Below are 22,440 nucleotides of genomic sequence, written 5' to 3'. Positions count from 1 at the left end.
GCCTTCGAAGGTATTTTTTTCTTTTTTCATTTCTATCTCATCTCTCCTCCTTGTAGTTTGTGAAGGGAGAAGAGAGAAAAAAAATAAAGATATCCTAGAGACACCAAAATTCTGATGATAACATCACTAGTATGATCATAAAGATTTTTATGTGACAAATTCAATTACACTAGAAAAGATCATATACATTGATTTGAGTGAGTCACACGAGCCACTAAAAGGCAAGTGAGCCCCATCACCTTTGGGTCGTTGGTGTGGCCATCTCCATTCTCTGTTAATATAGTTTTTGGTATCGTTGGATTTGTCTTATCGAGATCTTTATTATAATACCAGTTGTGTCATCACTAAAGTTTTGATGTTTTTCTAGGATCTTTTTTTTTTCTTTTCTCTTTCTCCTTTCTTTTCACAAATTACAAGGAGGAGAGAGAAGAGAGAGAGAGAGAAGATCCCAAAGACACACTTAAACTCTAACGACGACACCACTAGTATTGTTAGAAAGATCTTGACGTGACAAATCCAATGATACAAGGAAATGTCCCCAACAATGATTAAAATGTGTCACACGAGTCGCCCAAAGGAAAGTGAGCTTCGCAACCTTTGAGCCGCTCCTGTGATCCACTCCAGTATTCATTGGTGATTTTTGTTAGTATCATTGGATTTGTCATGTCAAGATCTTTCTGATTGTATTGATTATATCGTCATTAGAGCTTTAGTGTGTCTCTAAAGTCTTTTCTCTCTCTCTCTCTCTCTCTCTCTCTCTCTTCATTGTAAATTTTTATAGGCCATAGATACAAGTGACTCGCGACTCTTTTAACTGTGTTATTTTCAAAATATTTTCTGGATTGTTATTTGTTTAATTTTTTTTAATTGTGCTGAGGTCATAAAAACCCAGTAAAAAACGGAGCAATTAAAAGTAGGTGGACAAAAGTGCTTATATAAAGTCGAAAAAAAAGAAGAGAGTCAACGTACTAAAAAAATTATTAAAGTTGATGTACTAGATTGAAAATAAGTATAAAATTGGTATACTAATATTATAATTATCTCACACACTTTATTCCTTTGCAGTACATTTGCCATTATTCCCGCAACATGCATCAACTATATAATATAATTGAAGTTTTCATTAAAAAAAAAAAAACAGAAAGAAAACACTATTATTGTTTCTTCATGATAGCTATGACTTCAATTAAACGCCATTTGCATTTTAGTATAAATTAAAGCATTAATATTAATTTCCCATGATTACAACTCTGGAAACCTGCAGCTAGCTCATGCATGAACCTGCTATATCTCCATTTCCCTTTTTGTGTTCCCATGCTCCCGAATTATCTGAACTCTGAAGTGATCCAAACAGTTTATCTTTCAAAATGATGGCACACCGTAATGCATTATTAGTTTTCTGAGTTATATATAGGTTCCACTCTCAATCTCCATTTTTTTTTTCCTTTCAAAATAATAATAATAATAATAATAATAATAATGTAGATCTCCAATTAATTCGGTGAAAGTAAATAATGCTAGAGAAGAAGAAAAAACAAATTTATTTATCATCGAATGTTGAGGTTGACTCTTGAAATTTTGACCAAAGTGAGTGAGGAAGATACTATTCGATCATTTGAAATACTAAACCAAGTAAATTCTCTCTCTATTAGCTCTCTTCATTCCTAAATTTCGTGTCTTTTTTAGAAGAGTAATGTTATGTAAACAAATAAAATTTTATACAAATATAAGAGATAATTTTTTTTTATAAGAGATTAAATATATAAAATTAATGGGTTCTATATTTTACCACTTAAAGATTAACATATCAATTTGTATATATATATATATATATATATATATTTTATAATCAATTTCCTTTTAAGAGTTTAATTATTACACTTTCATCTTATTTGTTTGCTATAAAGTATTTTTTTTAGAAATTAAATTCCTGAAAAGTGATTTTTTTATTATTTGACAATATTATTAAAAATAAGTGGAAAGATAGTTTTTAGTTTTTTCTGTAGCATGAAAAATAAACTAAAAAATAATTTATAAATATTTTTTTTTTTCAAGTTTATTTAACATATATATAACATTAAATGTAACTTTTTAACCACTTACAATAAAAGAATGAGATATAAAAAGTGTAATTGTGGTAAAAAAAGAATTTATTATATTATATATTTATATATGACTTATTTTATAATATACACACGTATAATATAATATAAGTATTTTAAATATAATATAGAAGTATAACCTTATTAAATATTTTTAAAACATCAAAATAATTTTTTAAAATTAATGAAAAAACCAAATTAGTTAATGATATTAATTAAGAGTTTATTTTGTATGAGGTTGTGGAAAGAGAGATTTGTGGAAGGTGTATTTGTATGATGTTTCGTTTGTGTGTTAAAAAAAAGTTCAAATATTTTTAGTATGATATGTTTATATTTCCTTTTGTTGTTGGAAACTATTTTCTGAAAACTAGATTTTTAGTGTTCACCAAACATTGAAAAGCTTGGAAGCTTCTTTCCAAGAAAATGGTTTTTTTTTAAAACAATCAATGTCTTAAGTGGAAAATCAATTTCTTAGGATTAAATCAGCTTAGAGATAAACTGATTTTTTAATATGTATATTACTAACTTAGAATAAATTTTCTATTGCATGTATATTACTAACTTAGAATATGTATATGAGTTTTTGAAAATTAATTTCATTTAATTTTCTATTGCGTGTCCCAAAAATGTATATTACTTGCTATCTTAGAATAAATTTTTAGGTGAGATGAAACTTCTCGAACTTCGTAGGCTAATAGAAAACATGGAAATGCAATACAAATTTGTCGAATTACTACTATAGGCCAAAATGTAAAGTACCCTCTTGAATTTTAGCAAAAAAACAAATATCCCTTATATATATATTTTTTTATTTTCCACCCTAAACAATTTGATTTTTTTTTGTAATGTGGCTCGTCCAATAGTGATTTTGAATGAAATTAACGAAAAACCCCAAAAAAACCTCAATCTGAGAGCAATAAGGAGAATTTTCAAGGGCTTCTTTGTCAATTTTCCGACAAAAATTAACAATAAGACAACATTTAAGAAATCACATAATTTAGGGCTGAAAATCAAGGAATTCTTTTTGTTCAAAAGAGCATTTATTTTTTCATAAAGGTTCAGGATACCTTACAATATTTTAGCCATAAGTTTATGATAGTGGGGTGCTGTTGTTTTGACGGGCATTGTCACTTAGTATTCACTCACCAGAGCAGTGTCGGTAGCCATTGGCCAATAGAGTCACATGAAATAGAGCAGAAACTTAACGAGGCACATGGATCACATCCCAGTTATGGAAACAAACTAGGAAGGAAGGGTTCGTGAAAGGGATTGATAGAATCTTGTATGAACTCCACAAGAAAAATGGCCACATGATTGCTTGAAGTTTTGATAGGCATGTAGCAAGCAGTTTCACTGTGGCAAGCATGGATTTGCTTGCTTTTTGTCTCTTATAATTGGAATATTAAGAGAGTAGAATCTCCCTTTCATGTCTTGTCGATGTTAAGATTTATCCACCAATCTCACTCTCATGTCACTAACATCCATGCTTCAGGCGTAGGCAAAGGTAAGTGTCAAGCGGAGCAATTCATGGCAGTCTCGTAGCTACAACTACAATATTTGAAGTGATCTTTCAACTGATAAATCCTGATTTGGTTCATCTTTGTTAGCCTTTTCTTTCATCGAAAGAAACTGGGAAGAACTTAAGAAATCAAGATCACTACATATATATCTTGTAAGGGTAAAGCAAATAGTGTTTTGGTTCGCGAATATAGAGCTATAGACCACTTTATGAAAATGATTTTGTTTCGAACAGGTTCTAGTTGTGTTTGAATTAGGAATAGTTCTATTGCCAAACCCTTGTCTCGGATTTTGTCCTGATCATGGATGCATTCTCAGATGCACGACTGTTGCCTAGGTGGTGGCGCCCAAATACTTTTTGGGGCCACATATATATATATAACATCCACATATATATATATATATATATATATATATATATATATATATATATATATATATATATATATATATATATATATATATATATAACATCCACACACACACACACACACACACACACATATATATATATATATATAAAACATCCACAGAGGGGAAGAACCTACCTGAAGATGCTAGGGCATTACAGCAGCCTCATGTGCTGTAGGACAAACGGTATCATCTTTGTGCCATGCCATCAACCAACTGAGCAAATGAGGCTGCTGTAGTATTGCCCTAGCATATTCAGGTAGGTCCTTCCCCTCTGTGGTTGTTATTGTATCTTCAATTGTTCCTTCTATTTTTCTCATTTTCCCTGGATTAATTTATTTACTTCATAAATTACTTCCAATGAAAGAATAAATAATAAAGATTTAATTAGCAATGTTTCAACCTAAAAAACAGAGATAATCTTTAAACTAAGGGTTCCGCTAATAAAAACTTTTAAATTGTTATTATTAATATTTACAATATTCGAAGTGCAATAATAGACAAGGAAAGAAAGGGAAGCAGGAAAGAGAAAATTACATTAAATCTAATTAAAAAAATAATAGGAATTCCTCTCTTGTATTTTCTCATTTGTTAATAATTAATTGTATGTATTTTTTTTTATTCTTATCCGTGTATTCTCATATTCTTTTAAATAGTAAGATTAATCATGTTCGAGATTTGTAACTATTTCTTTCAATAAATACAATATTAATAGTTATAACTCGATGACTATAAAATGAACTATCTTTCGTTAAAAGTTATTTAATGCTTTTAATTAATCACAAAGTTTCTTTTTTTTTTTAAATTTATTGCAAACATTTCAAAATATTATCATATGAAATGTCACTTATTCAATGTTATCAATCTTATTTAAATATCTGATTTTTTTTTCCTATTTAACACAAATCAACAATAAATAAATTTTAATAAATGTAATTAGATAATGTTTAACATGTACTTAGACACTCTCATTAACTTTTCTCTTAAAGTAATAAAATAAAAGGAGGTATTATAGCTTCACATGGATTATTAGTCCTACAGGCCTCCTCAGTTCTAAGAAGTAGAAAACCTTATATGTGCTACAAGATGGTCCTTGAAGCAATTTGAACACTAATAACTTTAGCTGGATATCAGCCATTTTCGATTCTCTCGTTGAACAAGGCACGCTGGAGCCTATATGTGATGTGGTTTATGAACTTACATTGAACTTCAGAGTCTTCTTCCACTTCGTGCGCAACCCTTTATCCAAGAATTAGTCCAATGTGTAAAATTTAAGATTAGGCGTAACTAGTAAGTAGATTTTGGGTTCGATATTTTCATTTCGATAATGTAATTAATTTCAATCGTGTTTTCAAGGTCTAAGAAAGAAAGTATGCTTGATCATATTTTAAATTTCATTATTGATGCTGAATTCAATAACTTATATCAGATTAAAATAAAAATAATAAATAATTAAGTTATTATATATCATTTTTATCATATTGTAATAGCTTAGATTTAAAAGAAAAAAAGAAAGAAAGAAGAAGAACAGATTTTTTTTCCTTGAAAAGATGGTCCAGCTTGGAAAACCAATAACACAAGCACTTCGAAAACACAGCATCTGCTGCGGATGTGAGATATATGTTCCTTAAAAACGACTTGTAATTAATGGAAGATGTGAGATATATATGTTCCTTAGATTTTGATGTGATGTTTCTTTCTGATCATGCTGTAAATTGTTTATTACCAGTGGAAATTCTACCAACAGTTTTGCTCTTTACAAATCAACTTTAATCAACTTACCTTCAATCTTTTTTTGAAGAATTTATTTGGGGCACAAATCCATAATAATTATTCATATGAGTAAATCTCAATCATTAACATTTAAACCATATCAAATTATGTAAAGCAGCTTATCTTATATATGGTGTGCTAGGAGTGCTAACACTTTTATTAACCATAATCAGATTCTTACCTCTTGAATTTCTAATAAAAATCAATACACTCGAGTATTCAAGTGACCCTAAACTAAATAACAAGTGGTGACTTCTTCAACTCCTAATCGCCTTTTGCACGCTTACAATAAACTATATATTGACTAAGAAAAATAGATGAGATTATTAGAATGAATTAACTTATCAAATATCTAACCTGAAAAACTTATTACTAGGTTAGTTGGATTTTTAAACTTTATGTCACATAGTTTTAGCAAATAGTGTTTTCACTCACAATTTACAGTGAAAAACCATAATGTTTTAAGTTGTGTTAATAATGTATGTTTGATATTACGTAATTGTTTTAGAACTTTTATTTTATCTAAATAAAGACAGAAGAAAGGGTAGAATGAATGACAAATATTTTCTATAGATTCATAAATATAACTCCAAATCTCATTAATTGAAGGTTAATTTCACTCGATACAAGTTGAGTACCAAGCTAACCTTCCTTCATGAATTGCCGAGTCTGTTTAATAATTTTTTAATTTTTATAATTATTCTAATAGGGTTATCAATGGCTTAAGTCTATCATTATATTTCATAGAATTGAAAAAGAATTAATTCAAATGATATTGTCACTGCTTAATCACTAATAAAATAATAGACGGTCGGTTTGACTGTTATATATTAAATTTGCTAAAGGAAATACTAACAGATAAAAAAAAGCATCAATAAAATGACATTATAATTTTTTGTCAATGATATGATATATTCATGATTGAAATACCAACATAATGAAGTGTATAAAAAATGTTTTGATGCATTTTTTTTATTAATAAATCTATCGGTAAAATTATTACTGATAGACTACAAATCATCGATAAGAGTTTTCTGACGGATTATTTCTGTCTGTGAGACAGTCAAAAAAATTATGCTAATGAACTATAAATATAAATATTGATAAAAAAATTTGTCAATAAATCTAAAAATTTTAATAGTGTCATCTCATGTTTCACCTTATCTCTTTCATCCTAATTGTCTTTATTACTTCTATTCTAGGAAATATTCAAGACATTAATCTAAAGATAATTTAAAAATGGATAAGTTGGGGACCTAAATATTATCTTTATTTATAAAATTCTGTATTTAACGTTTTGTCTTCCATAACAGTACGCGAATCCAAATGAGTAATTTAAAATATAATATGTTTTATCCAAATGAGTAATTTGCTAGGGAGTAGACTATTAGGATCTTTGATTGTTTTCCAGACACAACATATAAGTTACAATTTATCTATGTTCATAAATTTATTGATATTATTTACAGAGAGGGAAAATACAAATTACAATGAGGAGGAATGGAGGAGAAAACACTTCTCAATTCAACTCAAACCCTGTCGCGCTCACATCACTCTTGCTCTCAATTTTCTAATGTATTTTTTAGCTCTCACAACCTCTTTCTATTTATGGCTGAAATAGGGAGACAAGACTCCCCATTTTCAGTAAAAAATGGTTGCCGCCGTCCACCAAAAGCTCTGCCACCACGTTCAACATTTCAGCTGGCTTACTTGTTGCCATCTTCTTACACTCACCATGCAGCATGCAGCCATGTTGGACATGGCTGACTGCTATCAATTGAGTTCACACTTAACATGGACATGTATTCTGCAACATGTCTTGAGAGAGGGAAATAGTTGTGCTGTCGGTCTTGTAAAGTTGGGAGCTTCAAGCGGTACTCCATGGTGGGAACAAAGACCTTATTCTAAAGAAAGAAAGAAAAAAACAAGGATTTGCTATCTTGCTTGCTTGTCCTCTGTCTTTATTGGAATAAAGAACTTATTCTAAAGAAAGTAAAAAAGCAAGCAATATCTTACGACTAAGGGTGAAGAATTTGAGTACGAAAATATGCGAGGCTTTAAAAATTTAAATTCTTACAGGCTGACAGATAGGAATTTTCATTATAAGAAGTACTAGAAAAAGATACGTATCATTATCAATAACTATCAAAAAATCCATTCACTTGTTGAGAAGTTATGGAAGAAGAGGGAAAGAGGGAAGAGAGAAAATGGGCGATAACATGGGAAAGATTTGTTCAAGAGCTAAAGAAGGCAGGCTATATAGCAGCTCCAATGGTGGCCGTGTCAGTATTGCAGTATCTCCAACAAGTTGTGTCTGTGATAATTATAGGGCACCTTGGTGCACTTGCACTCGCTAGTGCCGCCATTGCCACTTCTATTACCAATGTAACAGGGTTTAGCCTTCTTGTATGTCTTCTAATCCTGTCCTTTTTTAAAAACTTTTTTTTATAAAGGTCCTTTTTATCTTCTTGCATCTTTCAGCTAGCATGAATCATTATGCTTTCAATTCAGAAATTAAGGTCGCTTTCTCTTTCATTAAGGAGAGAGGAAGAAGGTTTTTTCTTCAAGAATCCATTTCATCTATCCTGGAATTGAAGACGGGACGTGATCAGGGGAAGGGAAAAAAAAAAAAAACAACCCCTAAGGTCCTTGCTAGTTTTGGATTAACCCCTAAATCTTATGTTTCATGTACAGAAATCTTAAATTTATCATTTAAACATTTTCTTTCCATACAAGCAAAATTTTTTTTGTCAATTTTCTATTTGTCTATTTCCATTTTCTCCAATATTTTTGATCCCTCATGTTTGTGAGTATACTTACAGTGCCTTACATAGTACTCTTCTGACCCACATCTCTTTCATGGAATAAAAAATAAATTTAATCTTATCAATAAAACAAATAGCCAGAAATATTTTTATTGTCAAACATAAAAAAGAACAATATTTTTTCATGGAGGAATATATCGGGCGTCCGTAGCATGTCCATGTTATGCATAGCAAGTTGAAAATTAAAATGTTTAGTTAAATGGTGCAAAGATTTCACTATAACTCTAGACACAAATTATTGTTGATTGTGATAGTAAAATTTATATAGATATGTTGCGTAATTAAGAGAATAATAGGTGATGTTTTAGTATTTTTCACGTTGTATTTTTTATTTTTAATCTAAAAGCTACTGGCTTATGTTTTAAACGTCCCAACGAGTTGGTGGTGCTCATGCTATTAAAGAGGTGTGTGAGACGCTTCCCAGTAACCAATCTAGCTATCCACCATATAACTAGATGCGCAGACATGCCCTCTTTCACATGGTGCAGCGCATGTAGACATATCATGGTTGGATTACCACTGATGATCGATTGTTTGTATTTTTCTTTTTTCTCTCTCTCCTAGCAATTAAAGTATATAATTATTCTCTATTTGTTTGTTGTTTTGTAAAGTTTGGCAACCACGTCAGACCCAAGGTCCTTGGATCTGGTAACAATGTTAGGCTTAAAGAGTCTTGGTCTGGCAACCATCAGACCTGCACCTGGGTCTGACACCAAACATGATTGTTGGCCCACACCTAGGTCTAGCACAAAAGATATGGTGCCCTATCCTTTGGCATCTATTACTATATGAAAGAGTCCATCATTTCATCACACACTGTTAGGAAGAAAAGATATGGAGTCCTCTTGAATGGAAAATTTAATGAATCTTGAAGAAAAGATATGGTTGCCAAACCTAGGCACGGATCTGGCAAACCTAAACACATGGGTCCAGACCCAAGAGCTTTAGGTCTAGAAGACATGTCATATCCAACTAAATTAGGTCTGCAACCATATCATACTCAAGCCAGACCCAATTGACACTAAAAAAATTCTTTATACCTTTAATATTTTTTATATTTTAAAAAATAAAATTAATATTAACTCCTCGGCGGAGCGCGGGCCAATATTCTAGTAACTTTACAAAAGTTGTTTGTTTGCTGTTTTTAGAATTGAGTAATAATCAAACAAATTGGGGTGAAATTGGCCAGTAAAGCGTGAGCTCTTGCCTAAAGCTAGAGGTTGCTATGTATTATTATCATGTTAGAATGCCCTTTATAATTAAAAATGATTTTTTTTCCAATTTTCTTTCTTTATTAAGCTTTTTTTTCACAATTATAGTTGTGTTAACAAGCATAAATTGACCCGAGTTTGTAACTGGCAAACAGTCAGGAATGGCAGGTGGACTGGAAACCCTAGCAGGCCAAGCATATGGAGCTAAACAATATCAAAAGCTTGGAACCTATACTTACAGTGCAATCATCTCTCTAATAATCATGTGCCCTCCAATTTGTGTCCTGTGGATCTTCATCGGCAAACTACTGCCTCTACTAGGCCAAGACACTTTAATCTCACAAGAAGCCTGCAAGTACTCAATGTGGCTAATCCCTGCATTATTTGGGGGCGCAGTTCTTAAACCTTTGACTAGATATCTTCAGACACAAAGTGTGATTCTACCAATGCTCATAACCTCATCTTTCATCCTATGTCTTCACACCATTTCTTGCTGGATTCTTGTGAACAAACTGCAATTAGGACAAAAGGGTGCAGCTATAGCCTTCAGTTTATCAACTTGGTTGAATGTGATATTGCTAGGCCTGTATGTCAAGTTCTCCTCAGCATGTGAAAAAACTAGAGCTCCATTGTCAAGAGAAGCACTTTATGGTATCGGAGAATTCTTTCGGCTCGGTGTCCCTTCTGCTATTATGGTTTGGTAATTTCTTTTACCTTTTTCTTCTATCATGAAAATGCAATTTTCTTTTCGTTTTGTTTTCCTAACTATAATACTATTATGCTATAATCACAGTCTTAAATGGTGGTCAATGGAGTTGCTACTTTTGCTTTCCGGTCTTTTCAAAAATCCAAAACTGGAGACTTCAGTGCTTTCTATATGGTATTTTTAATATTTATTTTGGCTCCTATCCACATATTGACACATTGGATACTTGTAAAGATTGAATTAAATATTATTATAACTCTAATTTCTCATTAACATTTATTTTGCTTGATTTAGCCTCACAATCTCTACATTGCACTTCACTGTACCATATGGATTTGGAGCTGCTGCAAGGTTTATAACCTTCTCCTATTGAAAGCATATTCTTTAATTCAAAATAATATATAGATTTCATATCAATATAGATTTCATGGTATTTTTATAGCACACGAGTATCGAATGAACTAGGAGCTGGGAATCCTCAATTAGCTAGGATGGCAGTTCTGGTTGCATTGTTTCTTGCTGGCACAGAGTCAGTCATTGTGAGCTCAGGCCTCTTCCTTTCCCGGCAAGTTTTGGGATATGCTTACAGCAATGACCGGCAGGTTGTGCGTTATATTTCAGTCATGACTCCTCTGATTTGTCTCTCGTTTATCATGGACAGCTTACAAGCTGTCCTTTCTGGTTAGTTTCTTATCCCAGTTTCTTTTTTTTGGTTAATATACAACTTGGCAAGAACAACCTTAAATCGTTGTATAAACTTGGCAATACCTGCTGATTTTAAAATATACGTGTCATCCTTTGCATCAGGTGTGGCTAGAGGAAGTGGATGGCAGAAAATAGGGGCATATATCAATATTGGTTCATTTTATCTGGTTGGACTTCCCGTGGCTGCTGTGCTTGGTTTTGTAGCTCATTTAAGAGGAAAAGGCCTTTGGATTGGAATATTGGCTGGGTCCTTTCTGCAAACAGTTCTTCTTTCTATCGTCACTGCTTGCACAGATTGGAACAAACAGGTCCTGCGTCCAATCTCTGCTTTCTTTCCTTCAACTTATCTCCCTTGTATTATATGTTTTCATGTGCTGTTCTATTAGAGGCTCCCATCAAGTGCAATGACAAATTGATGACCTTGTGTGCATACAGGTTACAAAGGCAAGGGAAAGGGTATTAGAGAGGAGATCTTCAGTGAAGGATGAGGACAAATAGATTATAAGAACGTATATTTTTTTTAGAAATGCCCGTAGCATGATCCTTTGATAGTATCAAATGCAACTTCTGCGATATGCAACACACATATTTCATAGATACTTCCAAAAATATATCTATATCAATTACTCACAATCATATAACGAGTTTATTATATATATCATATGGATGTAAACACACATTTCATATATATTCTTAAAGATATAATTCATATTTATTACTCACAATCATATATCAAATTCTCACTTTGTAGTATTCAATCACTTTCATTACAAAAGGAGTCGTATATGCTCTTGAAATACTTGAATATATTTAAACACAGTATAAAATTAACTTTAAATTCTAACAAAATCAAATAAAACATAGTAAATCATCAACATATTTGAATTACTTGTTGGGACATAACAAAAGTTTAAATGATCAATAGATGCTATTATCAATATTTAAACATATAGATAATAAATCATCAATACATTTGAATTACTTGTTGGCACATAATAAAAAAAACTATCTTCTACCATCGGGACCAAATTTGTAATTTTTCTTAAATTTAGGGGTCAAATTATAATTTTATAAAATTCATGGACTAAACTTTAATTTTCACAAATTCAGGACCAAATTAAAATTCATCATCTTTAACTTGACAACTAGTTTTATATAGAATTCCAAAATATGTTTCAAGAGTCAAATTGTAAGTTTTCTAAAGTGTAGTGACTAAAATATAATTTTCACAAATCTAGAACTAAACTAAAATTTCATTATGATTTTTATATGTTTATGACATCGCAACAATTATCCTTCTAGATTGGGTTTGGGGGTCAAAAGAATAAGAAATTGAAGTTCTTTTATGATTTAAAAGTTTAGAGTCACCACCTAATATTTTAATCATTAGAATCCTAACTAGTTTACAGAATTTGAATAATAAAACTAATTGTGTATATGAAAAACAATATAACTCTCTAATACACCATACTTGAGGCAAGTTGCATTGTTTATTTTTTTATATTATTATTGTTAAGGCTTTGTTGTTTTTTTTTTCTAGACATTAATTTGTCTATTAGTTAAAACATATCCACCTAGTAAAATAAACCATGGTTTTATGGGTCAAACCTAGTTATTCTAAAGCCAAGATATATTTTATTATATATTATATATTTGTTTCTTTTATTATTAGAAATACATCTTATGTATAAATTTATAATTTTTAAATATTAAAGGTAAACAATATGAGAGAGAGAAAGGGGTTATTTTATTTATTATGGGCTTAACTTGCTTTTTCTAATATTTTTAAACACATTTTATGTGTAAGTTCATAAATCTTGATATAAAAATAAAAAAAATCATTTTTTTAATGTTTTTTAAAATTTATATCAAGTTTTAGTAGGCTTTATAAACTTGTTATAAAATCTAAATATGCAAATTAAATATGTTTTTATTTCTCATCTTTTTGTAGAACGCTAGGAAAAAAAAAACTAAAATAGGTGAAAATATGTTTTTTTTTTTTGCTTTATTTTATGAATAACAATACAAAGGGTTTTTTTTTTTTTTGTACAATTCCAAGACATGCAAAAAAAAAATTGAATTTTAGATTCTTTCAAAAGAAAAAAAACATTGAAAATGATGAAAATGAATCAAATGCTTCAAAAATATATTTTTTGAATTGTTTTGAAAAATATTTTTAAAAAAAAATCAAGAATTAAGTTATGACAATCTTTAACCTCAAAACTAATCTTTATAGAATTCTCAAAGAAGATTAGTCCAATTGCTTAAGCCTTTATGCTTGTAACACATCAGGTAAACCAATCACATCTTAAATTATAATTCCTAATCAAATCACCCAAAATCAATTAATTGAAATATTTAAACATATTAATTATTAATCAAACTTAACAACATTAACTTTAAAAAATCTTTAAAAACCTTAACAAATTCAAAATCATAGTTAATAAAAAAATCATCATATCTTAAAAACATAATTCCTCTATCACCCATGATTTGTCTATTCCCTTTCTTTTCCCACCCTTCTCTCGCCTTCTTCTTTTTTCAGTTCATCTCTATCTCTTTCGATTTTTTGGTTCCTTATATTATATATATATATATATATAGACCAATAGCTCCTAAATCATTAATAACCATAATTATAAACATAACGGCAATACTATATTTTTCCTTTGATAAGTCTGTTGTGATCAAATTATGACTGATCAAATTATGACTGAAATTAGCCCTCGAACGTCTAGATGATTAAATTGTTGACTTGCTCTTCTAGCTCAAAAGCCTTCATGTGCTGGGAAAAAGAAAAAGAAAAACCTTGCATAGTTACAACTTCTACTGAGATTTTCAAGAAATCATTGACTTGCAAAGTTAATAAAATTACTTTTAGAGCTAATGATTGAGCTGCATTTTTACACTAACTGTGATTATATCTTTGATCATACAAGAATCCATCTATTTTTTTTTTTTATATTGAAAGGTTCAGATGCTCGACACATGCAAGGCATCCTAAAAAGAACCTTAAAATGTTGAAGTGCAAATCAATTCAGAATAAATCAGGAACATTTTTAGCAAATATCTATGATGTCTGCTGAAAAGACACCCTCCATCTGTCAAATCTGAGCACGGTCTAGACTTCAGACATGTGCAAGGAATCCTAAGTATATTAATTATACCTTGCACAAACAACCAACAAAGTTTGGAATCTAACTAGCTGGCTTTCCCCGCGATTCGCTGCAGGGGATTCACAATCGTCATTAAGCGAATCACTGATCACAAATAGGTGAGAAATGACATACAAAAAAGATTAGTAGTAGAAAGATCTCCATGAAGAGAGGATGGGAAAAAAAAAGATATATTTTCATGTAAGAAGCATGCTATTATGTAAGAAGTGCAGGAAGGCCAAGATCTCCAATCTTCACTTCTCCAATCAAGTTCACAAAAACATGACACTTCAGATCTCTTTGGATCATAGCGGGGTCATGGTTATGGAAGTAAAGAATCCCTCTCAAGATCTGCCTGCACCAATGCTTCACAGCTCTAATGTTAGCTCGTTTGTGCTCTAGTCTATACCTATGAAAGACCAGAAAAGCGAAGAGAATATAATCATAAGATTATAAACAATTCAAAAGACCCATAAAGCATAATCAGCAGAAAAGTAAAGAATGGGCCATGGAATCATTAGTGTTTGACAAATTCTTATTGTCTTAAAGTCCAAGTGGTGAACATTTCAGTCACAAACAACAAACCATTACCAAAAACTCACAGTAGAGTCTTCCAAAATCTTCAGGGTTTTCAAGGAACAATTGAGGCTGACTTGGTTCCTAGCAACTTCAATCCCTTCACTGCTCTATACCTGCCTAAATAAATCAACAAACCATTATCAAGAACCCACAGAAAAACTACAAAAGATTCCAACGTTTTCAAAAACAAGACATGAGCATCCATCAAACACAAGCAAAAAATATTAAGGCGGCAAACATACGGGAAAAGAAAATTTCTAAATGGGATTCATACACGGTCTTTGAAGCTCCTCTGCTAAGGCTATCATTGTAGTGCAAGAACAAAATGAAACCCCAAAATCAAGCTTACAATTGAAAGAAGAAACACACAAACAGAGAGAATAGAAGAGGACAGAAGTACTCGGGCAAATATTCTAGGTGGATCAACTTCAACAAACTCAGAGTAATCAGGTGGTTTCAAGATGTGAGAACATTAATTCTCCAAAACTTCCAAGTGCTTATTTTTATTCTCTCTTTCTTTCTTTGTTATGATTCAGATTTCCCCTCATAGTATTTTCCCTCTTATCTTGACTGAAAGGAGGACTGAAGAGTCGGATAAATGAGGGGAAAGAAGAAAATTTCAATGATGAGGTTATGCCAGCATATAGATGATCCTAATTTCCTTGAAACTCTTACATCAATCAAAAGAGCATAGGATCACTTCCTTAAATGAAACCAAATAAGCTAGAAACCCTATTATTATCTTACAGTATTGCATTTTCTCATGCCATGGCTAACAACACCGTGTGTCTTAAGGGCCCAGCTACCAAAATATTATTCCAAGGAAAATATTATTTTCCATATCTTCCAAGTTTTGAGTAGAACTCGACCAGCAAAGATAGATCACTCCTATTTTAACATCTTGCAATCAACAAAAAACTAGCAAGTGGTATGCAATTTGTATATCTGCATGTCGTAAGAAACAGCTTAGACATTCTTGGTGTCACCGTGAGCTTGCAAGAACATGACCAAGCCCTTAAAAGTTTACATGTGTGGAAGAAGAAAAGTTCAAAATTCAACTTAGACATACCAGTGAGGTTTTATTCAGCCTTCAACGCATTCAATAGACTTGTTAACTCCTAAACTTTAATCTAGTTCTAAAAATTTGCTATAGAGAAACTTACAGAGGTGAAACACCAGTATCATGTCCATTATCAGTAAGATCTGGCCAGTTGTAGTTTGCAGACTCCTTAGCTGCATTTTCAGCAACTGGTTTTTTTTTTTTGGCGGCATCATTTGCTTTTCCATTGCCAATGGCACTTTCCTCATCATCATTGTCTCCATAGATAGAAAGCTTGAACTCTTCAAATGCTCTGACAGCTCCTAGCCAGTGGACCATAAATATGAACATTTTTCAAGTAGACAAAAATGATTGTTAAGATCCGCATGAAGGGCAGATAATGAAAGAATGGTGGGTGCAGTAAAAGATAAGAAGTTAAATTTGACCTTACCTAGCCATGGCTTCTTCATCAAGAAGCGTTTCGTCATTGATTTCTGGCATGTCATCTTCATCCATACCTAGGGCCTGCAAAACTGCAGGGTGTCTCTGCAAACATGCAAGAAATTGTTTTGGAAATCACTGAGGAGGAGAGTCCAGCAAAGATTAAAGGAAAGGAAAGGAATGAAATCATAATAAAAATTAAGTTCACCCTACTCAGTGTCCAGCAATAATTGTAATACTACAGCAAATTAATCTTATGGAACGTGCTATATCCATATTGCTGGAAAATTGTGGATGATAACACAAAATGGCATAGATGCCATCCATGTCCAATTCATGTAGTTACTTCCTTTTAACAGTTGAGCATCCACAGACTTTGTAATCTTTCAGGGCATATAAGCTCCAACACTCACATAACAATAATCCGAACCACCAACACTGCAGAGGAAAAAAGCAATTGCAATTACATTGTACTGTTAAAACCACTTATTAGATCCTGGTGGCTATGAAAGGGAAACATACATGAAAGGAAACTGATGAATAGGCAGGAATAAAAGGGAAATATATGGAAAAAAAGGAAATAGATCAGGCCACATACCTAAAAACAGTAGGTAAAAGCACAAACCAGTCTATGCATTTGCCTTTCTTGGATGTCGTTGGCTATCTGATTTGAGCTGAAACATTTACAATAACTGTAATTTACAATATCATGAGGCCGTTGTAGTAGAGGATTGTGAAGAACAGTGATAAAACCAAGGCGAGCATCCTGGAAAAAATGCTTGCAATTGTAAAAGGAAAGCATAGATTCATTTCTCATACAGACAGCATGACATTCAGTGTGAAAACTGAATCAGTTTCATAACTGCAAAACTAAAAATAAACAACGCCAATTGACCTAACAAGTTGGACACAACATTAACAATCCATTCCCAGTTCTATCATCTCGCATCTGCATCATTATTGGAGATCTCAAAATTGAACATGGCTAAAAGACAGAAAAATATTCTTTCCATCTTCGTCATGATAGCATGAATTTCTGTCTTTGCATAAAACCTTTACTTGAAAAGCCATAAAAGTTTTACTGAGAATAACTATGTTATCATTTCTAAGAGGTTGTACTGTAAAGAAGGAGGTGCAGCTCAAGGAATAATTTTACTACATATAGTAATACTCTAGCATCTTTGCTTTTGGTTCTGCTTTTTAAAGGATTAATTGAATTCTTCTTCATAACCATTGCCTTGAATCAGTTATAGACATTCATTTGAACATTTACGATGAAACTGTATGCATCCAAAGTCAAACCCCTCTACTGTTTCCCATAATAAAAAAAGAAAGAAAAATAATTGGCTTGTCGATAGATCACATCGATTTAAAATTTATTAATGATGCTAACAAAAACAGAAAAATTAATTTTAGATTTTAATTATTAGGATCCGTGTGTCAACTTTATCAATGTTTTAGATTTCAAATTGTCATGCAGTCATGATCGTGATGAATGCTAGTTCATTATTTGTTCTAGATACAAATGAAAGGTCATGTTGCTACAAATCAATCATTCCAATCAAGGATTCAGCCTTTGTTAAATGCATGGACATGATCCACCAGAAAAGTGATGCAGGTTCATTTAAATTCAAAGAAGACAACCCCAGTTGAAATTTTGAATCAAGTTTGACATTGAACTGTCAAAAAACCAGCTAACTTCCAAATCTAAAATCATTCAATAGCACAAAAACAAAAATCTAATCTAGAATAAATAATGGCCTTTAGCTTCTTTTTTTGTCAGTGCAGTGCCATATCAAGTAAAGATTTATCCATTTTAATGACATTAAATGGAGGACAACAAAAGTTATGGTTTGAAATGAAGTTGACATTTGTTATTTGATGATATAAACAATGATATTACAAAATTAAAAGCTGCAAACTTGGTGACTGTCAAGGAATTAATAGACTTCTTCAAACCTAGATCTTATTGAGATAATTATATGTGCTTATGGGAATAGTTAGGAAGTTCATGATCTAAAGCTTACATGCAACTTTTTTCTAAACAGAATCTGCAAATATGACAGCTAAAAGAATGGTGAAAATAACATAATTGGCAGAACTCTACTTCAATAAGCTGGAGTTATACGTATGCCCCAAAGTTTCAGTCTTTGTTCTAGTGCAACTACACTTAAACCTCTGTTTTTTTTCTTCTTTTTCCGGGAAGGGCATTGATATCAGCTAGGCAGCAAGAAGGAAACCCATTGTAGGAAGCTCAGCAACGACATTCTTTCCCATAACCCTACAATCATATTAGTTATTTGCCTTACTTCAACTGGATCAATTTCTACTGTCAATTGATCAAAAAATACACATAAAAATGCTTAAATGTAAACAGATAAAAAAATGATGGAAACATAAATAAACAGAGAATAAAACTTATCTTGTAAAGCATCTTTTATTCATCTATCCTGGAAAACAAACCCAAAATGAAAAGTTATTGTTATCCTAAGAACAAAAACAAATCAAAAACCCTAAATTTATTTTTCACTCACCTCAGCGATGCAATTTGGCACCTACCAGCCCAACACTGAAACATGTCACATGATCCATCCACCCTCCCCAGAGAGCACAACCCCTCACATAAAAGGGGAGACATCATAATTATAACAAGAGAAAGGAAAGGGAAGACAGAGCAAAAGAAAAGGAAAAGCAAAAGAGAAAAAAAGAAAGAAAGAAAGTGAAGGGGCTGGTCTGGCTGGGGTCAGGTTACAGGGGAGAGTAAGTAGTAGCAGAGGAATTGATAGTCCGTGCCGTCACCTCCCTCCCTTTCTAACTTTCCACCTTCACCTCTTTATAAAACCCTATCAACTCTCTCTTCCCCTCTCTTTCTTATTATATGCAGAGAGGCATAATTGATGAGACATTTTTTAAATCTCAGATCCATGTTTGTGGTTTTGGGGGGGAAAGCATATCGGCATAAAGATAAAAATAATAATAAAAGGGATACATGTCTGGTTACTGATCTTTTCAGAGAAATGAAGACAAACACAGCGGCGGTGGCAAAAAACCCAGTTCTTTGAGTTGTAGGGTAATATTAAACATCTTAATCTCTCTCTATGACTCCAGGTAGCTTGGTCTCAAATTTGAAATCTCTAAATGAATCAAGAGAATAATACTTTTGGCACTGGAAGCTCAACCATCCTCTGCTATGCAAGGAACTCTACAGGTTTGGAATGACCTCAACAAGGTGAGTTAACTAGGTGTATCAGGGTTTATCAGCAAGGAACTATTGCAATGAAAGTGCAGTTCAGCAACTAAACAAATCCCAGTCTGTTGTATCCTCTAGTAAGATGCTCGCTGGTATGGTTGAAGGATTTCATTTAGCTAATGTGGACTAATAAATAAGAAAAAGAAAAACAACGCAGGTACACGAACTGCTAATCAATGACACGTTCTGGCAGGGTTTAACACTTTCAAGCTGGCAATTTGTTGATCAGATCCATGTGTTTTTTAATGTTCATTTGATAGTTCAAACTTCAGATTTCCATCTACCACTTGAGCTAATGCCAACAGGCTAAGAAGCAATTGGACATTTCCTATCCTACTGAATCTTGCAAGTTTCATTATATGTGGTTTGATTAGCATACACATCCTTTTACCAATTACACAAATCATTCATGCTCAAATAAGGTTCTGTGTTCATCTTAATCAGAAACTCATGCCCAGTGCATAAATTTATATATAGAACTGGGAAGCATTAAACATGAAGGTTAAAGAAAAACCTCAGATATACGAAAAAAGCAGTTTAAAGTAGACAATGATATACATCGAAAGAGAGAGCACAGCGCACACATGCTGCCAGAACAAGAGTGCCGAAGCCTCCTTAACTGCATAACCTCTCAAGCTTGCAATAACTCCCAACAAAATGGCACTAGGTGTAGTGTATTGCAGCAAAAGCACAAACTGGTACAATCGGTCCCCGGCGATTAAGAAATTCCATTTATCAGCCAAATAGACGACCCCAATTCCAATTACAGGAAGCACCAACAGCCTTGCAACAATAATGCCAATCGTGGTCCGAATCCCAAGTTTCGATTCATTTGGACCCTCACCAAGCATTCCCCCAAGAATAAGCATGACAGAAGGCACTGCGGCATCAGCCATCGTCCCTAAACTGTCTGTAATAACTTCAAGAGGAGCATGGGCACCATAAACCATATGTCTGAGAGCAGGGATCACTCCAATAACAATAGCTAAGAAAGAAGCAACTGTTGGAGGCTGAAGAATGTGATGAATTGGTGTCTGTTCAGAAACAGCTCTAATCTTTCTAGCCACCCTAGGTTCAGCCAAGCACCTAATGGACTCGGAGCTACTTTCACCTCCCTCCTCTCTTCCCTCTTCTATTGCTTCAAGATCAGGAAAATTTGTTTGTGAAATGCCAGAGACGCTATTGAAGAGCCTATGAATGAAAGGCGTCTTGCTAAGTCCAGTTTCCTTTTCTTCTATTCCTGGCAACTCAGCTTCTGCAAGGAGAGGCTTGCTGAGATCAGCAGGCACTAACTCAATCTCTATCTCTTCATCAACAATATCATACTGCTCCAATGGGGGCTTCATCATGTGGTAAACAAGTGTGTAAACGAGAATAACAGAAACCCATTGAGAAAAGGATACATAAGCAATACCATTTCCATAACAATCCGGACCGAAAGGAGCATCAGAACTGTGACACACTGACGCAACTACTGCCAGTGGAATATTGCCAGTGTTGCCAAAAGCAGTCATGATGATTGTGAACCGAACAAACTCCCTCGGTGGCCGGCATATAAACGCCACCAAGCAACCCAATAAGCAACCAATGGCAGTACTAATGATTACATTTACAGGAATGAACCACCAGCGAACAATATTCTCGAGAGAGATGGATGGACCAAGTTGAGTGAATATTAAACAAGGCAAGAACAAAGCAAAAACAAGCTTGCTAAGGAGCTTGAAAGTAGCTTTAGGGACAAGTTGGACTTTTGGGTGAGCAAGAATTAAACCGGGGAGAGCAAGCGCTATAAGCTTCAATAGAGGTAGTATTGCAGATTTCACTTCCTCTCCTTCAGATTTTATATTTTTCTGAACTGAAGCAAGAAAAGCTTCCATCATTTTCTTCACTCTCGCAAACTCTCTTGCGAATCCAAAAGTACTAATGGATTGAACTATACAAATTCCAAGCAAGCTTTACAAGACAAGAAAACCAACAACAAACTTTCAACTCGAAGGGTTTTTGTCAATCAGTTGACCAAATCATGCCACAACAAAGTTTATCAAATAACCCAATCATAAAACGAAAATCCCGAGAAACTGCACTTCAGAGGCTATGATATAATTTACCAGCAGAAAAAATGAGAAAATTTTCATGGACCGTGTGAAGAGGGAGGCTGAAAATCTTCATAGAGAAGTTGGAGAGAGCGTGTAGATTCAAGGTTGGAGATTTTTTTTTGGAATTTAGCACATAACAAAATTGGGAAAATAATAGGGTCAACAAAAGATAGAGATAATATAATTTAGCAACTCATTGATCACATCCCCAATTTATAGGATCATTCTAAATTTTGTTTGAAAATATAATATTAATTATTTTTAAAATATTTTTTTATTTAAAAATATATTAAAATATATTTTTTTTTTTTTAAAATTATTTTTAATATCAACACATTAAAATAATCTAAAAATATATAAAAAATAAATTTAAATAAAAAATATTTTTTTTATAAATGTGGTACCTAATTCATTAATGGTGACATTTATTAGTTTTGTTTCATTTATTGTATCGTCAAATATTTTTTGTGGTATTAATAATGTTATTAGAATTTTAGTATATCTTTAGGTTTTTTATTTATTTTTTTTATTTTTTTCATTATAATTTGTGAAGAGAGAAAAAAAAAAGATACTTCAAAGGCATATTAAAACTTTAATGATAACATTATCAATATAATTATAAAAAATTT

The 22,440-nt window shown here is 32.4% G+C and overlaps 3 protein-coding genes across 15 annotated transcripts; 1 reads left to right on the top strand and 2 right to left on the bottom strand.

The window, feature by feature from the left end:
* Nucleotides 1-7,979: 7,979 nt before the first annotated feature.
* On the top strand, nucleotides 7,980-11,749 carry LOC118056036 (protein DETOXIFICATION 14). Its single transcript, XM_035068131.1, has 7 exons — nucleotides 7,980-8,210; nucleotides 9,996-10,540; nucleotides 10,634-10,720; nucleotides 10,841-10,897; nucleotides 10,989-11,227; nucleotides 11,354-11,559; nucleotides 11,687-11,749. The coding sequence occupies exons 1-7, from the start codon at nucleotides 7,980-7,982 to the stop codon at nucleotides 11,747-11,749; spliced, it is 1,428 nt and encodes a 475-aa protein (XP_034924022.1).
* A 2,534-nt stretch (nucleotides 11,750-14,283) lies between these two features.
* LOC118055957 (ATP-dependent DNA helicase 2 subunit KU70-like) lies at nucleotides 14,284-20,013 on the bottom strand. 13 transcript variants are annotated; one of them, XM_073408595.1, is made up of 6 exons: nucleotides 17,064-20,013; nucleotides 16,674-16,903; nucleotides 16,476-16,570; nucleotides 16,149-16,347; nucleotides 15,009-15,098; nucleotides 14,284-14,815 (listed from the first exon to the last, which is right to left on the bottom strand). In XM_073408595.1, exons 3-5 carry the CDS (start codon nucleotides 16,534-16,536, stop codon nucleotides 15,038-15,040), a joined length of 321 nt encoding a protein of 106 aa, XP_073264696.1. In that variant the 5' UTR covers nucleotides 16,537-16,570; nucleotides 16,674-16,903; nucleotides 17,064-20,013; the 3' UTR covers nucleotides 14,284-14,815; nucleotides 15,009-15,037. The 13 variants fall into 13 exon arrangements, 8 of the variants coding, with proteins under 8 accessions (XP_073264696.1, XP_073264698.1, XP_073264697.1 ...); XM_073408597.1 differs by having other exon boundaries at nucleotides 16,149-16,337; XM_073408596.1 differs by having other exon boundaries at nucleotides 16,679-16,903.
* Nucleotides 20,014-20,151: 138 nt separating this feature from the next.
* LOC140954158 (protein PIN-LIKES 2-like) lies at nucleotides 20,152-21,992 on the bottom strand. Its single transcript, XM_073408591.1, has one exon. It carries the CDS (start codon nucleotides 21,593-21,595, stop codon nucleotides 20,231-20,233), a length of 1,365 nt encoding a protein of 454 aa, XP_073264692.1. The 5' UTR covers nucleotides 21,596-21,992; the 3' UTR covers nucleotides 20,152-20,230.
* Between the last annotated feature and the right edge of the window lie 448 nt (nucleotides 21,993-22,440).

This window comes from Populus alba, chromosome 4 (genome assembly GCF_005239225.2).
Source record: "Populus alba chromosome 4, ASM523922v2, whole genome shotgun sequence".
Classification (NCBI taxonomy): Eukaryota; Viridiplantae; Streptophyta; class Magnoliopsida; order Malpighiales; family Salicaceae; genus Populus; species Populus alba.
The sequence above is the reverse complement of the archived record's forward strand: the minus strand, read 5'-3'. Positions and strand labels throughout refer to the sequence as shown.